Raw genomic sequence first — 17,345 nt, 5'->3', positions numbered from 1 at the left:
CGGTGAACAAAGTAGACATGGCCCCCATCAAAATTACTTCACATAATTAATCAAATGATGGCAAATGTGCAACTACTGTAGAGGGAGTGAACAGATTCTGTGGACACCTAGCCCGGCTGGAGAGTGGTTCCCAAGGGAAGGCACAGGAGGGATCATCTACACTGTAGAGTCCCTGTGGGGAGTGAATGACACGTGGTGTAAGACATGGCGCCACAGGAAAGTGTTGAAACTTGACCCTGAGGGCATGGGAAGTTAATGAAGGAGCTTAAGGTGAATGACTTGATGAGAATTTCATGTGTATTAAGTTTAAATGCATGGATAAAGGGGCACCTGGCTGGCTCAGTTGGAAGAGCATGCAACTCTTGATCTCAGGGTCATGAGTTCAAGTCCTGTTGGGTGCAGAGACTACTTAATAAATAAACAAACTTAAAAAAAAAATGCCTCACTAAAAACTTACTTAGAAATGTTTGGAGAAAGCAGGATGGCCACCTTGAGTGAAACAGGTCTCTCTTATGTTAGAACTCAAAGGAAAATTTACTGCAGAAGATGGAAGTATGGTACATGTGTTCTTCAGTTTGGGCCCTAATTGGCTCTGGTAGTGACATGCATGGGCGTGTAGTCTGTTTTTCCTATTTTGTACATGAAAGGGCACTGGCACCCTCTGAAATATATCTTGATAGTTGATAGTGTTACTTACTATCGCTTTTCCTTTAGCTTGATAAAAGAGGAGAGTTCCTGATAGCCAAGAAAACACGGGCAGAGATGGAGTCTGCCGTTCTCACTGATGGGCAAGGTGTCTGTCTGGGAACTGTGCCCCTTTTTCCCATGCCACCCTCCCTTGAGAAGGTGGTGATCCTCCTACTCGGCCTGTCTCCTGTTACCCAGAGTTAGGAAGTGTTTTTTTTTTTTTTTAAGATTTTATTTATTTATTTATTTGATGGAGAGAGAGATCACAAGTAGGCAGAGAGGCAGGCAGAGAGAGAGGGGGAAGCAGGCTCCCTGCTGAGCAGAGCACCTGATCCGGGGCTCGATCCCAGGACCCTGAGATGACCTGAGCTGAAAGCAGAGGCTTAACCCACTGAGCCACCCAGACGCCCTGGTGTTTTGTTTTGTTTGTATTTATTTTTCATACCAACTTGCCACTTCCATCACCCGTGATGGTACCAGTCCCTGCTAGATAGGTGGGTATGAACCGTGGCGCCCATAATCTTAAAAAAAGTTCAGGCAGTTGTCCTAAGGGAGGCCAAGCAGTGGACCTCAGACATACTGCTCCCCGCTGAGGGAAAACAGAGCCCCCCTTTTGTACCCACGAAACCTCTCCCTAGGCTGTTCTCTGCCTGATTTTGCATGTGACCGTGTTAAGAAGAGTATCGGGAGAGTAAGATGTACCTGGAAAGACAGGAGGGCTCCGGGCTACTTTTGATAAACTGGAGGTGGGAAGAGGGCGTGTGATGGGAGATGGTGGATCGGAGGGGAAGACAGGTCAGGAGTCGAGTTGGTAGGAGCCGGGAAGGGGAGCCGACCTGCTGAGCAGAGTCTGCACTGAGAAGGACAATAGTTAGGGAAAAGCCAACCTCTCAGTCAGAGGAGACGATGAAACCTCCGATTTGGATAGTAAGCAGAAGCAAGGTGAAATTAGAAACAGAGGCACATGTTTGGGGGTGGAGCTATGCAAAGAAGGACCGGTCCTGGTTATAGACTGGATTCAAGAGGCCCGATGGGGGGCATATAAGGCCCCAGAACATATTTGGGATCCAGGGTGCTGCAGATATGGACAGCTATACAATCTGCCGAGATTCTGCAACCCAGGGACTGGACTGCCCACTGGTTGGAAAGAAAGAAACCAAAAATGTTATTTTTGATAATACGAGTGTCTACGTAGAAGACTCAAAAGGATCTACAGAGAATTGGAATGGTGGTATTCTAGCCCCGAAATGGGACACATGCGTTCCCCAGCCACTGGACTCCTGTCTGTCATCCCTGACAGGCCCAGCGAGCTAGAGCCTGGATGCCTGAGTAACCCAGATAGAGCCAACTTGACCCTTTTGGAATCCCAGCCTAGAACAAGGTCTCTTTCTCTGGTCTTATTCAGAGTTCTTTCTTTTTTTTTTTTTTTTAATTTATTTATTTGTAGAGAAAGAGAGCGAGCGAGGCAGACAGAGTGGTAGGCAGAGGCAGAGGGAGAAGCAGGCTCCCCGCGGAGCAAGGAGCCTGATGTGGGACTCGATCCCAGGACACTGGGATCATGACCTGAGCCGAAGGCAGCCGCTTAACCAACTGAGCCACCCAGGCGTCCCACAGAGTTCTTTCTAGTTAACAAAACCCATTTTCTGCAGTGCGTATCAAGATGCTATTTTGGTAATCAAAAGCTGAGTATGATTCTTTCTTTCTCCTTAATGATTCCCTCCAGTGGTTCTTATTCTCTCTGAGGCAAAGAATATGTCTGGCTAAAATAAAAGACAGTGATTATATAAAGAATTGTGAAAAGAAAAAAAAGCATAATGTTATCCCATTAAGTCAGTTATACTAAGTAAATGAAAAAAATGAATAAAGTAGATTATAGGAAGATAGCATATTGTGAAGTCTAGGCAAAAACCAAACCAAACCAAAATAGTTGGGAGAAGAGTGTTTATGAAGACTGGAAATTGACAAAGGCCAGGAAGGCTGTAGAGCGCACAGGGCCTTTAAGTTCTGGTGGGAATGACAAAGGAGAAGGCTGGAGCTGGAGGTCAAGATCCAATTCTGACACACCTTGCAACCCATGCGAAGGGGAGGGAATTAATCCAGAGGGCAATCACAAACCACCAGTGACTTTGAGAAGGAAGTACCAGGACTCGGGCTGCACGTAAGAAAGGATAGGTAGGGCCAAGCCTATAGGAGGAGAGAGTAGGTAGGGAGGTCATTTCCAGAGTCCAGGCCATGGGGTGCCTGAATGGCTCAGCTGGTTAAGCAACTGACTCTTGGTGGAGGTCAGCTCAGCTCCTCCTGCTCTCAGGGTTCTGAGGTCGAAGTCCACTTCGGGCTCTGCGCTCAGTGTACAGTCTGCATAAGGCTATGTCCTCCTCCCTCTGCCCACGGCCCCCCAAATAAATAAATAAATCTTGAAAAAAAAAAAAAAAAGAAGAAGACTTCAGGCCAGAAATGAGGGTGGCCTAGATCCAAGTAGAAGGATGAAGGGATGAAGAGGATATTGGGGTTCAGGGAATCTGTCACTCATAAGAGGTATTTACAATAAGACAGAGTCCAGGTTTTAGGAGAGTGGGCTATAAGGTTGGCTCTTCAGGTTGGCTCACTTAAGCAAATGTAGATTCTAGATTATATAAAAGTGATTTTTAAAAACACCTGATGATCCATTTTAAAAACCAGTTCTTTAGGGTAATAATTACTCTTTTCTGAATGGGAAATGATAAAGATGTCCTCCAAAGGCCTAGAGTAACTGTATAAATGTAACTGTATATGTATTTTGTCATTGGCTTCACTTGTCTTTCATTTGGTTACCACTGATAAGCAAAAATAGCTGAATAGGGGTGCCTGGCTGCCTCAGGCAGTAGAGTGTGCAACTCCTAATCTCTGGGGGCCGTGAGTTCAAGCCCCACATTAGGCATGGAACTTACTTTAAAAAAAAAAAAAATAGCTGGGGGCACCTGGGTAGCTCAGTTGGTTAAGTGTCCCAACCCTAGATTTCAACTAACTCAGGGTTGTGAGATCAAGCCCCAGGTCGGGGTCTCTCTGAGTGTGGAGCCTGCTTGAGCTTCTCTCGCTTCCCCCCACCATCCCCTGCTTGTGTGTGCTCTTTCTCCTCTCTCTCTAAAATAAATAAATCTTTAAAAAAAAATAGCTGAGTAATCAAATCAGTATTGAGACTTAATTAGAAAATAGAAAAAACTAATTTGACAAATACAAAAGTAACTCAGTGCCGTTAAAATATGTACAACTATCTCTGAATGTTGCAAATAGGTTTTATGGCTTTGTCAAGCAATAAAAATGCACACTCAAAAAAAAAAAACAAAAAAAAATACACACTCAAGAAAAATATGGATGGAATTTTTGTCTATTGACTTTATTCCATTTGCTTTAAGTCAAATATTTTTACCAGTAACTCCATACTATTTATTCGACACCTTTTACATGCGTAAGTGGAGTTCCCTTGTCTGGAAAGATTCGCTTTCTGAAAGACAACTTGGAATTGGAAAGAGTGAACAACTGTGTTATGAGTAGCCTACGTTGTTTTCTTAAAATTCCTGTATTGAAGATTGTGTATGTTTTTTCTTGGGAGCTTCTCAGAAATATTTAGCCTTATTTCAAAACAGTGGTTTTTTTTTTTTTTTTTTTTCCCTCTCAGCCCAGCAAGTGTGGAGTGGGAGTAAAGAGATGCTAGAGTCAGGCAGCAAGAAGCAAATGAACAGTTTTAGGTGGAGAACAAGAGGGGGGATGATCTGCAAGACACAAACATAACTTAACATTTTTCTTTCATGCTGTGCATGGACCATCAGTATAGGAGTAAATGGCTCTGTCCCCCTTAGTAACTCAACAGGGTGTCGCTATAATGTAACACCATATATCAGAATTAATCTCTACATCTGACGCATCAGGATAAGAAAGGGCAAAATGACTTGTTCTACTTTTTACATCAGAGAAATGTATGTGTGTTAGAAAGATTTCCTTCCAAAACAGCTCAAGTTGTTTAGAAGTTCCAGAAACTGACATATGAGTAATGGCTCTTTACAGACACTAAGAAATGACTTGCAACTATACTATGATGCACAGAGCTGGGTAGTGTGATACAGAGTTTGTGGAGGGTATCCACCAAAAGAGAGAGAATAAAAATAAAGAAGGTACAGGGGCTTCTGGGTGGTTCAGTTGGTGAAGTGTCTGACTTCAGCTCAGGCCGTCATCTTGAGCTCCAGGATCAAGCCCTGAGTCAGGCTCCCTTCTCAGTGGGAAGTCAGCTTCTACCTCTCCCTCGCTTTCTGCCCCTCCCCCCACTTGTGCATTCTCTCTCTCTCAAATAAATAAAATCTTTTTTTTTTTTTTTAAGATTTTATTTATTTAACAGACAGAGATCACAAGTAGGCAGAGAGGCAGGCTGAGAGAGAGGAGGAAGCAGCCTCCCCGCTAAGCAGAGAGCCCGATGCGGGGCTCGATCCCAGGACCCTGGGATCATGACCTAAGCCAAAGGCAGAGGCTTAACCCCGAGCCACCCAGGCGCCCCAATAAATAAAATCTTTAAATAACGGTACAATAAAGAAGGCACAGCCTCTGTACTCAGGGGATAGCAGAGTGGTATAGAATCTATCTGTAGTAGGTCGTCTGATAAAACAGGAGCTGGAACTGGTTGGGAAGGAGGTTGTTGGCAGTGACAGAGGTAGAGTGGGTGGCCCCGATAGAACTGTGGTGGGCTGATGATTGTCATTTGTGTCCTTGGTCATTTTCCAGTTGTCTCCTGGCCTACTTTGTAAGATTAGAAAAAGGTCCATATGGTCACTGTCTTTGAAATATAAGCTTGTTTTGGTCACACATCAGTAAAAAAAAAAAAAAAAAAAAAGACAAAAGTACAACAGGAGAAAAAGATGTAGACAATCCGTTCCAAGAAAGAGCATACGAAGTATGCCAATAAGCCTATGAGAAGCTGCTTCATGTCACTAGTATTAAGGGAAATGCATGTTATAATCAGATTTTTTTTTTTGGTGCTTTGTATTGACAAAAATTAAAAGGATAGTTGATACCCGATGTTGACAAAGTTTGGTGCAATGGGACTTTCTCTGTCGCTGGTAAGATTTTTGGACGGCTTCTGGACGGCAATTTGTAATAATCTGTCAAAATGAATACACCTAGGTCCTTTGACTCAGCCGCTACAATTTTTCAGCCTGTTCCATGGAAATACTTACACAGGCTCTCAAAGGCATATTTACTAGGATGTTTTAAAAGCATTTATTTAGAAGTGTTCTTGGTAATGGCAAAAAATTAAAAATAACCTACATGTTAATCAATACAAGAGTTAAATTATGATACATCCGTACAATGGAATCCTGTGCAGCCACTAAAAAGAATGAGGTGGGGTTAAATGGGGTGACAGTGAAATTTCTAGGACTAGAGTGTAAAAAAATGCAGCACAGTTCGTGCAGTACAATCCTATTAATGAACAAATAAAAGAACATTAAACTGTACCAGAGTCAATGTGTTGTATATGTATGTAAATGCCTGGAAACAGGTGAAAGAATCCCCACCAAGTCAGTGACTGTGTTTGGGAGGGACAGCGGGTCAGGAAATGGTAGGTCAGTGTAGTGGACTTTCATTTCTTATTCCAAATAGAGTTGAACGTCATTTACCCAGAATATCCCGTATCTGACCTCTTCAGGATAAGTAGTATTTCTGGAATTCAAACATCTAAATTATTTTTTTAAAAAATCAGTAATATGGGGCGCCTGGGTGGCTCAGTGGGTTAAAGCCTCTGCCTTCAGCTCAGGTCATGATCCCAGTGTCCTGGGATCGAGCCCCACATCGGGCTCTCTGCTCAGCCGGGAGCCTGCTTCCTCCTCTCTCTCTGCCTACTTGTGATCTCTGTCTGTCAAATAAATAAATAAAAAAAATTAAAAAAAAAAAAAATAAAAGCATTTATTTAGAAGTGTTCTTGGTAATGGCAAAAAATTAAAAATAACCTACATGTTAATCAATACAAGAGTTAAATTATGATACATCCGTACAATGGAATCCTGTGCAGCCACTAAAAAGAATGAGGTGGGGTTAAATGGGGTGACAGTGAAATTTCTAGGACTAGAGTGTAAAAAAATGCAGCACAGTTCGTGCAGTACAATCCTATTAATGAACAAATAAAAGAACATTAAACTGTACCAGAGTCAATGTGTTGTATATGTATGTAAATGCCTGGAAACAGGTGAAAGAATCCCCACCAAGTCAGTGACTGTGTTTGGGAGGGACAGCGGGTCAGGAAATGGTAGGTCAGTGTAGTGGACTTTCATTTCTTATTCCAAATAGAGTTGAACGTCATTTACCCAGAATATCCCGTATCTGACCTCTTCAGGATAAGTAGTATTTCTGGAATTCAAACATCTAAATTATTTTTTTAAAAAATCAGTAATATGGGGCGCCTGGGTGGCTCAGTGGGTTAAGCCTCTGCCTTCGGCTCAGGTCATGATCCCAGGGTCCTGGGGTCGAGCCCCGCATCGGGCTCTCTGCTCAGCAGGGAGCCTGCTTCCCCCTCTTTCTCAGCCTGCCTCTCTGCCTACCTGTGATCTCTCTCTCTGTGTCAAATAAATAAATAAAAATCTTTAAAAAAAATCAGTAATAAAAAAATAAACAAGGTAAATGAAAAAAATATTAAGCACTTGTTACCATAAATAAAATGAATTCATTTTACTAATTAACTTTTGTATAGAAAATCAGAATTCACAAATATATATGCATTTCTTTTATTTTTTAATTTTTAAAAAGATTTCATTTAGCACGAGCCGTCGGGGTAAGGGCAGAGGGAGGGGAAGAAAGGATCTCAAGCAGACTCCCTGCTGAGCAGGGAGCCCAAGGTTGGGCTCAGATTCATGACCCTGAGATTATGACCTGAGCCGAAATCAAGAGTCAGATGCCTAACCGACTGAGCATCCCAGGTGCCTCCACATTTCTTTTAAAAGGACAGAGAAAAATGGGGTGTCTGGGTAGCTCAGTCGGTTAAGCACCTAACTTCAGCTCGGGTCCTGATCTCATGGTCCTGGGATGAAGCCTGGTGTCAGGCTCCCTGTTCAGCGGGAGTCTGCTTCTCCCTTTCCCTCTGCTCACACCCGCCCCCCTCTCCCCGCCATGCTGTCTCTCTCAGATAAATAGATCTTTTTTTTTTTTAAAGATTGATTTTATTTATTTGACAGAGAGCACAAGTTGGCAGAGCAACAGGCAGAGGGAGAAGCAGGCTCCCAAGCAAGCAGGGACCCCCAATGCGTGGCTCAATCCCAGGACCCTGGGATCATGACCTGAGCCGAAGGCAGCTGTTTAACCAACTGAGCCTTCCAGGTGCCCTCAAATAAATAAATCTCAAAGAGAGAGAGAGAGAAGCATCTGGCAATGACAAAAATTAAAATAGGAAATTTCAATTTGTCAAGAGATCATTGTTGATCTGCTGAGTACAGAAATCTCAGTGATGCAGGGACACGTGGATGGCTCAATCCGTGAAGCCTCAGTCTGTTGATTTAAGCTCAGGTCATGATTTCGGGGTTGTGAGACGGGGCCCTGCCTGGGCTCAGCATTGAGAGCCGCTGGCAGTCCTGCTTGGGATGCTCACCCTTCTTCTGCCCCTCCGCCCACTGCACACACGCATGCGCTCTCTTCCTCTTTCTCTCTCTCAAATAAACAAACACAGTGTTAAAAAAAAGAGACCTCAGTGATGCAGAGGTTGTTCTAAGGTTGTGGACGATAGACCAACTGTTTTAGAAAGGTCTACAGGGTCCATTGCTGGCCGGTGCTATGCTTCCCTCTTTCACATTTTCTGAGACCTTCCCATCAGTAGTAAATGACCCTTGTTCTGTAAAATGTACACAACAGAAAACGGCCTCTGCTGGAGGATCTTTGGTCCAACAAGTTCCAAGTCAGCTCACCCTGCATGATTTGCACGAGTTGGGCTGCTCACACCATCCCTGGGAGCCACTGCATAGTGGCGTTTCTGTTATTTCAGTAGGGTTATATAGTAGATTCAGATTTACTTGCATCATAAACATTTTTTTCGGTACAAAGGAACGTTGATAAGTATCAATAAGGCGTTGCTGACACATGCTTAGGGAACGCCCATCATCTGATGTTATGTAAATAATCTTACAAACTACATGCCTTCTTTCATAATAATTCTTTACCCTTTCTCTTTTTTTCGTGGTTTCTAGGCATTTACTTCACAAAAGATGCCATCCATGCCCATAAAAATTGCCAGTGTGATACGAAAAACATCGTCATGTTTGTAGCTCGAGTCCTGGTTGGAGATTTTACTCAAGGAGAGACGGGAAGCGTTAGCCCTCCCCCACTGCCGTATGACAGCTATGTGGATATAAGGTTGAATCCCTCCGTTTTTGTCATCTTCGAGAAAGATCAGATTTACCCAGAATATGTGATTGAATATACTGAACTAGACAAAGCCTGCGTGATTAGTTAGGAGTGATGAATACAGTGTCATAAAGGAGGGCATCACCCTTCTGTTCGCTTACAGAGCCAGATTGCCCCAGATCATAACATTTTTACATTTCTCATCTAGTTATCAAATGCCTTAGATCAGTGGTTCCCAAACTTTGCTCCACATTTAAATCGTCTGAGAAGCTTTTTAACAAGTCCAGTGTTCAGATCGTACCCCATGCCAACTAAATCACTGTTTCTGGTGTGAGAGCTTGGGCAGTGGTATTTTTTAAAATCCCAAGGATTCGAATGTGTCCTAGAGTTTGGGAACCACTGTCTTAAGGTATAACTGGGAAAGTCGGATTTCTAAAACGTCTGTAACAAGTTTCTCTCCCAGCTCCTCTTCGTTTACTGTAGGACATGGTTTGGTTTTGGTTAAGTTGAAAGAAAAGTAATTTGGGCAATTTGAGAGAAATCTAAAAATGCCTGTGGAAGTAAGGACATAAGACCGTACTGCCTTGGACAGAAGATTATGGAAAGTTGTGGGGGGAATTTTTAGGAAAATCCAGGGGTGGGGGTTGGGTGGGGGGAGAAAAGGTAATTTAAATGCTGTCACGGAGGTAACTGTACTATACCTTTGTGGTAAAACCGAGTTGGGGCACACATTTCTTTATCTCTACGTTCATGTAGGGGCTCCATCCACGTTGGTGCTCTGGAAGGCAATGAAAAGAGCCGCAAAGTGGGGCTCAGAGAGAAGCAGCCAGCTGGAGTTAATTGCCCGATCATGTTCTTTATATAATTGTAGCAGAGTAGGCATTTATATTCTAGTATATGATTATAGAGAAGGTTTTCAGGTTGGACTTTGATGAAATGTCTATATTGTGGGGGGTCTGAGTTGCAGTAACCAGACTCACAGAAGCATGACCGATAAACCTGAGCGCTGTTGTAGTCGTTCGCTGTAGTGGGTGAGGCTCACCGTGAAATTAGGAGCCAGGCCATCCCTACTGAAGGATGGGCCCCTTAAGGAGGCGAGATTTGTTTCCCGGTGAGCACGGAATCCGAACAAAGAGAACAATGCCTCCAACAGGTCTTACACCTGTAAGGGGCTTCTTTTTTACTAAATATCACGGATTGTATGGAATTGAAGTACAATCAGTTTTTAAAACAGTTGAGGTTCCTGGACCAAGATTTCTTTCCTTCTTAGGAAACAGATTTTTCCTTTCAGTTTTTCTTTTCCACATTCTGTACCATTCACCGAAATTTCCTGTTACATCTCCTGCCAGCAGACATGTTATAAAAGTTAATTAGCATTAGGGAACCTGGGTGGCTCAGTGGGTTAAAGCCTCTGCTTTCGGCTCAGGTCATGATCACAGGGTTCTGGGATCGAGTCCCGCATCGGGCTCTCTGCTCAGCAGGGAGCCTGCTTCCTCCTCTCTCTCTGCCTGCCTCTCTGCCTACATGTGATCTCTGTCTGTCAAATAAATAAATAAAATCTTTAAAAAAAAAGTTAATTAGCATTAGAGGTGATTTTATATTAGTCAGATAGTAGATCGGTACAATCTGTACTGTAGATTGTACAATCAGTACAGTCTACAATGTGGTAGATCCACAACCCCTTGATTTAAAGGACTCCACAAGTAACATATGCATAGAGATTTTTTAGGGCAGGATTATTTTCTGGGAGGCTTGTCACAAATAGGTACTCTCATTTGCTTTTTTTTTTTTTTTTTTTAAATGGTACTTCTGTTTTGGAGTTTCCTGGTTCTCACATTTTCAGAGATGCAAATTATCCAGCTCTGATCATGCATTAGACATCTCTGGTTGGATATTTCACAGACACCTGTAAAGCAACATGTCCTGAATGGAATTCTCAATCTGCCTCCTTTAAATGAATCACCTTCTCCCCGAGTGTTCTGTACCAGAAGTCATCCTTGACTTCTTCCTCTCCTTCTCCCAAGCTGTTCCCAAATCTAATTTTCCCTCTTAAATATTTCGTTGTCCCCTTCTGAGTTCTTTACTTAGCAGTAAGAATGGTCATATTTTAACATTTTTTACATAATAATCTTCTAAAACACAAATCTGACCATGCCTTTAGAAGAAAGATCAAAATCATTATTATGGCCCCACATGATTTCTCTGTTCCTTGCCCTCTATCATTTATTTTCTTCTATCTAAGCCACTCTGGCTTACTTCTAGTTCTTTGGTACACCTTTTCCCCTAGCTCAGTGGTTCTCAATGAACATGCCTGCCCTTTTTTTTTTTTTACACATACATTGTAACATCTGCTTTATTATCCTCAAAGTGCAATTCAGTGGTAATATACTCTACCTACACATAATTTCAGATATAAATTTAAAATTAATTAAAATTAGCATTATCATAAAAGGAAAATAAAAGGTACATTACTTGGGCACGACTATATTAGAAGACTTAAGTAATCAGATGTTTACATCTACTCATAATGGGCAAGTTTACAAGAAGGTAGAAGATTAAAATTGACTTTTTACAAAGTATGGGAAAATGAAAAAGCAGGGATAGGAGTGGACCTTAGGGAAAAAACTAGTGATGCATAACTTATTTGCATATGATAGTATTTATAAGAGATATATCGAAATAGCCTTCATTGAAATAAAGACACTATGCTGGGAAATCTACAAACTGTCGACATGGAGAAAATGAGGAAATAGTCTATTTTTTGCAGACGAGCCGTAGGTCATACAAGAATGTCTAGCGAGACATTCAAAATTCGTGTAGGGTGCAGAATAATTTCTTATTGTGAGGAACTGTCCAGTATATTTCAAGATGTTTGGCATACCTGGCTCTCCTGTACTAAGTGCCAATAGCACCCTCTCCTCCCCCCAGGTATAGGGCAACATAGCTCCTATCAGATCTGTTCACCCTTTGCAGGGTAGTCACATTTTGTCACATCCCGTTTGTTGGCCTGAGAGGACTCCGAGGTGATACAGTCTCCTTACACACGTGAATGTCTTTAAAAACCTATTTAACACCCCAGCTGTGTTTAATGGAGACACAAAAAGGAAAGAAATTTGTAATTAAAATACAAGGAGTTCCTGTATGTAAATGCTCAGGCATGATTATGCTTTCTATACGACATCAGGAAATAGTTATTTACTCCTACTTACAGTGAATAGAGTCGTTCGGAGGCTACTTCTGATAAAGAAGTACAGGAAAATGACAGATGAGAGGTGTGGGCGACTCTGGGATGAAAATCAGTGTTAGGGCGAGTCATAACAGACCACATACCTTCTCTGTATGTGGTTAGGGAAAGAGCGCAATTACCTTCATGGTATAAGGATTAACAGATTGTCTGCGAGGGAAAAATGAACGGTGTTCCCTCCGGCGAGCTGTAGGTCCTACATAAATGTCCGGCGGGACATTAAGGAGGCGAATAGGGTACAGAATAAGTCTTCATTGTGTGGGACTAACCCGTCCACTGCAGGACATCCGTTCTCCCTGGCTGCATCCACTCAGTGGCCAGGAATAGTGCCCACTGGTTATGAAGCCAACAGCGCATCCATTTCCAAAATACTACAGCGAGAACCACTGACTTAGTTAATGTCTAGAGTCCTCAGATGTGCTTACTTTTAAATTCCGTAAGGAGTCTTTCTGTGGAATAGTAGATGAGATGCTTGCTTTCCAAGCCCCCTGGTTTTTAAAAGACTGTGTGCCTGCCTTTGTTCATGTTTAGCATCTGCCCAACCTGTGGTTGTCTGCTTTCTGCATTAGAATGTAAGCTCCTTGAGGGCTGAGTCAACCCGTTAACCCGTTGCGTTCACTGTGCCATACCTGATACTTGGCTGAGTGTTTGACGTGTGGATCCCTTGGATACATTGTGTTGAATAAAGTAAGCTCAGATGTTTACATTCCAGTCCTTGATTTGTATTTCTTCAAGTGTAATTCGAGACTATCAATAAAGAGAAACATTAACTTTGCCTTGCTGTCTGAATGGACTGTATTTCTTTCTAGGTGTCTCCAAAAAGGAAATCAGCGGCCGACACTAATTTACTCAGTGGGGGCTAGAGGATGTGTTTGCCTCTTCTGGCTTTTTCATTCCAGGAGTTGATGACCAGAAAGCTGTCAGTAAGAAGCAGGGTGGTGGTGATGGCATAGCCCGTGGTTGGTCAGCCCATCTTGTCTCGGGGCTTGGGGAAGGGGAGGCTGGAAGCTGTGAGTATGCCTTTCTTCCTTTGGTCCCAGGAGTGGGAACAGGGCCTGGCTGAAGCGCAAACGTTAAAAATACCCTATCCGTCCTTCCTTCAAAAGCTCTTCTCCATGCATTCTTTTTGAATCACAGAGCTTTGGATGGAGAGGAAGAGGAAGAGCCCTAGATGGCAGCATAACTTTGATTCAAGCGAAGGTAAAACCCACTGGATTTGGATCTCACATTTCCTACACCTGCTTTTTCCACACACAGGCAGCCCCTTCTGGTCTTCGATTCCTTCCTTACCTACCCCGCCGAGGCTATTCAGTACCTGACCACTCCTTCAATTAATAACTTTCAATCACCCAGAACCCTTGACCTTACGTCTCATCCGTTTGGCGAACCTAGCAGAGGATTCATCAAATTCTCTTTCTATAAATGAGTGCTTTCATTTTTATTTATTTTTTAACATTGAGTACTTTCGGAGAGAATTAGCAGTTTGGATTAATACCGCTACGCATGCCTGGTATTCAAACTTGGCAAAGCCCTCTGCCTGCCCACTTGTCCTCCCCGTCCACGTTGCGCCGTCCCCACAGGACAGCTGTGTCAAACCTCCACCAGCCTCCTCACCCATTCTCCCTTAACAACACCACAAATGGCTATTGGATCTTTTCTACTTCATCTTAAGCCTACAAACTTGTCTTTTTATATACTCACCCTTACTTCTTTTCCTCTTGTCTAAATGGAAGAGGTATTTTTCCTGAGGTTCATTCTTCCAGTGTCCTGTCGTCTCCCAGTTGCCTTACGAAAATCACCCACTGAATTCTCTCTCTCCTCAGCCAGATTTTCAACTTTCCCTTCTTACTGGCTTTGTTCACTTGGCATATAAGCGTGCTTGCCTCTCCTATAATAAAACACCGCTCTCAATCTTACGTCTTCCTTTAATCATCATTTTATCACTACCTTACCTTTTCAGATAACTTATTTTAAAGATTTTATTTATTTCACAGATACAGATCACAAGTAGGCAGAGAGGCAGGCAGAGAGAGAGAGGAGGAAGCAGGCTCCCTGCTGAGCAGAGAGCGCCCGATGTGGGGCTCGATCCCAGGACCCTGGAATCATGACCTGAGCCGAAGGCAGAGGCTTTAACCCATTGAGCCACGCAGACGCCCCCAGATAACTTATTTTAAAAAGCTGGACTTTTCTATTCTTTTTTGCTCTTAGCCTACAGAAATCTGCCTTTTCGCATTATACCTCCAAAATAAACTTGCCTAATTTATCAGGACCCTTGTAGGGCAACTTCCCATAGCATTTTATAATGCTGACCGTCTTCACCTTGAAAGTTTTTCCTCTGTCGAATGACTCTGATTTTTCTCTACCCTCTCTTTATCGGTTTATGTCTTAGGCTGGCTTCCCTTAGAAGCAAACAGAAAAGGATCGAATGCAAGCAGTTTATTTGGGAGGTGGTCGCAGGAAACACTGGTGAAGTGGGGAGTGAGACACGGAAAGGAAGGCAACAGAGGGCTTGTTAACGAGAGGGTTATAGCTGGAGGCAACGGGGGCTCAGTGCCACTGAACGGCCTCTGGGAGACTATAGAACAACCTTGAAGTTGTTCCACCTGAGAAATAATGCCCTGGGATATTTAGCCTCTATCTGGGAGGAGAAACTCTTCCTTTATTCTTTTAGGTTCAGTTTCTGGAGTGCAAATTTAACAAATAGCAGATTAGTAGGAGAAAAAAAAAACAACCCTCTAAGTTCATCACATGCATCTGGAAATGAAGGGTCTCCCTAAATGGTTAAAGAAAGGGGTTTACATATTTGTATTAATAGGGGAGAGGAAGGGGGAGAAAAGGCTTCTGTGGGAAAAGCAAATGGGTTTCTGGAGGAACAAACAAGATATGGAAGTTTGTGATAATGTTTATTTATGCAAGTGCCAGTGATCTCCATTTTACTTTTTTCTTCATGACCATAAAACCGCCCCAGAGACAGGATCTATGGCAGCCTCACTTCCAGAACTTTCTGCTTTTCACTGAAATAAGGGAAGTTCCAAGAGACGCAGGAGAGCTTCTTCCTGGGTCCGCTGAATCTCAAATGTCTTTAGTTTAATCTTCATACCAACTCTGGGGGTCTGAGTGGGCCGCCACACCACTAATTCCCGAACATCACTAGTCAAGGACTCTTCTGGAATGTAAATACCTTGGTAATTCCAGTCTCCCTCAACTGCTGGCAAGCTTGCTCCTTCAGTGGGGAGAAAGAACTTAGAGCAGAAAATCCAGGTGCAAATGCTGAGTGTCACAAGACTTAGAGCATTACGAGCTACTTCTGGTTTTCTCTTCCTTCCCACATTTGCTTTACGCACTCTCCATTTTGCTGGGTGTGCTTAGGAACTCACAGCTTCAATTACCTAATAATTGGATGTCACTCATGTCTATTCCCCTCATCTTTTGTCGGCTCTACATCTATATACGTAACTGCCTACCAGGCATCTTACCTTGAATTGTCCAGTGCAGACTGGACATCATAAAAACACGTTGTAGTCCCTCAAATCCTCTTCTGTTCTCTTGTCTTGCTTTTCTAGAAATCCATTCTTCTCATAGCTGCCATTGATCTTTCTAAAACACCTCTGCTAAGTATGGCCAGGTACTGTTTTGTAAATCTGGGGACAGAGCAATGAACAAGACAAACCAGGTTCCTGCTTTTCCTGCTTGAATTCTACAAATACAGAAATAAAGAAAAACTGTCAGTGCTAAGTTCCATGTAGAGACTGGGGAACTACTCTCATTGGGAGGTCCAGAAAAGTCTTGCTGAAGAGAAGACATTTATGCTCACAGATGAAAGACAGAAAGGAGACATCTAGAGCAGGGGGGAACATTCTGGGCAGAGGGATCCTTCCACTCCCATCTGAAATTCCTTCAATGGTTTCCCAACGTCTTCGGCACATAAACTCAAATTTCTAAGCCTGGCAGAGAAGATCTTCTAGCACCTGGCCAGTCAGTCGCCTTCCTCTTTAGCTTCTTTACATGACATCAACTCACGTCATCCTCACAACCACCCTGGGAGACAGCTGGTTGAGTCCTCGATCAAGGCTTACGCGACTTTGTACTCTGTCGCTGCATTAGCAGGGGCTCAAAACCTGTCCACGAAATGAGCAAGGTGTTGGGCAGAAAGGATGGCTGCTGAGTAAACACGTCTAGACTGGTGCGGTCCGACAGAAATAAAGTGAGCCCCATAGGTAACTTAACATTTTCTCATACTACATTAGATTAGTAAAAGAAACGGATTAAATTGTAAGGACATTTTATTTAAATATCATCAATTGAGCATATTTTTTGTTTAAAGGTTGTATTTATTTGACGGGAGAGAGAAAGAGCAGGAGCAGGGGGAGCGGGAGAAACGGGGAGTCCCCACCCAGCAGGGAGCGCGATGTGGGGCGAGATCCCAGGATCCCCGGATCATGACCCTAGCGGAAGGCAGACGCTTAACCGACTGAGCCCCCCAGGCGCCCCAGTGGAGCATGACTAACGAAGTTACTCCTGAGATCGTTTGCATCCTAAATCTTCCAAATCCAGGCTGTGTATCTCACACGTACATCGCGTCTCAAGTCCAACTGGTCAACCTTCGAAGGCCTCGAGGTCACCGGCGGCTCGCAGCTAACTGAATCTTCCCCCTCAACTCCCTCCGGCGCCCCAGCCCGCCCCTTCCACCTCGTCACCTGTTTCATCTCCGCAGTCCTTACGGGTACCCCGATTCTCTCCTTTGCTGGCGCGTCACGACTCCCCCACTCTCCACGTCTCTCCCGGCCAGGGCCCCCCTTCCCCCCCGGCCCCGGCCCTGGCCCTTGACCCGGGGCCGGCACAGAGCAGGCGCTCGGCCAATACAGTCCCCTCCCCCACCACGGCCGCGCCCGGGGTCTCCCCGGGACCCCCCTCCGCCGCCCGCCCCCGGGGCCCCCTCCGCCGCCGCCGCCGTCGCCGCGGCGCGCCCTCCCCCTCTCGGCCCGGCCGGGCCGGGGAGCTCGGGGCCGGAGTCGTGGACGTGACTGGGAGGAGTCTGCCCGCCTCGGGTTTCCGCGCTCGGCCG

General features: G+C 44.0%; 1 protein-coding gene across 1 annotated transcript in view; it reads left to right on the top strand.

Moving 5' to 3' along the window:
* The window catches only part of ZC3HAV1 (zinc finger CCCH-type containing, antiviral 1), a 55,391-nt gene extending 45,852 nt beyond the window's left edge, over positions 1-9,539 (top strand). The window contains exon 13 of the mRNA XM_080818014.1: positions 8,880-9,539. Coding sequence (XP_080674140.1) covers positions 8,880-9,145 — 266 coding nt within the window. The 3' untranslated portion in view covers positions 9,146-9,539. The remainder of the gene's footprint in view (positions 1-8,879) is intronic.
* Positions 9,540-17,345: the final 7,806 nt, after the last annotated feature.

This window comes from Martes martes, assembly GCF_963455335.1.
Source record: "Martes martes genome assembly, chromosome: 11".
NCBI classification, from domain to species: domain Eukaryota; kingdom Metazoa; phylum Chordata; class Mammalia; order Carnivora; family Mustelidae; genus Martes; species Martes martes.
This window is presented reverse-complemented; position numbering and strand designations above follow the sequence as displayed.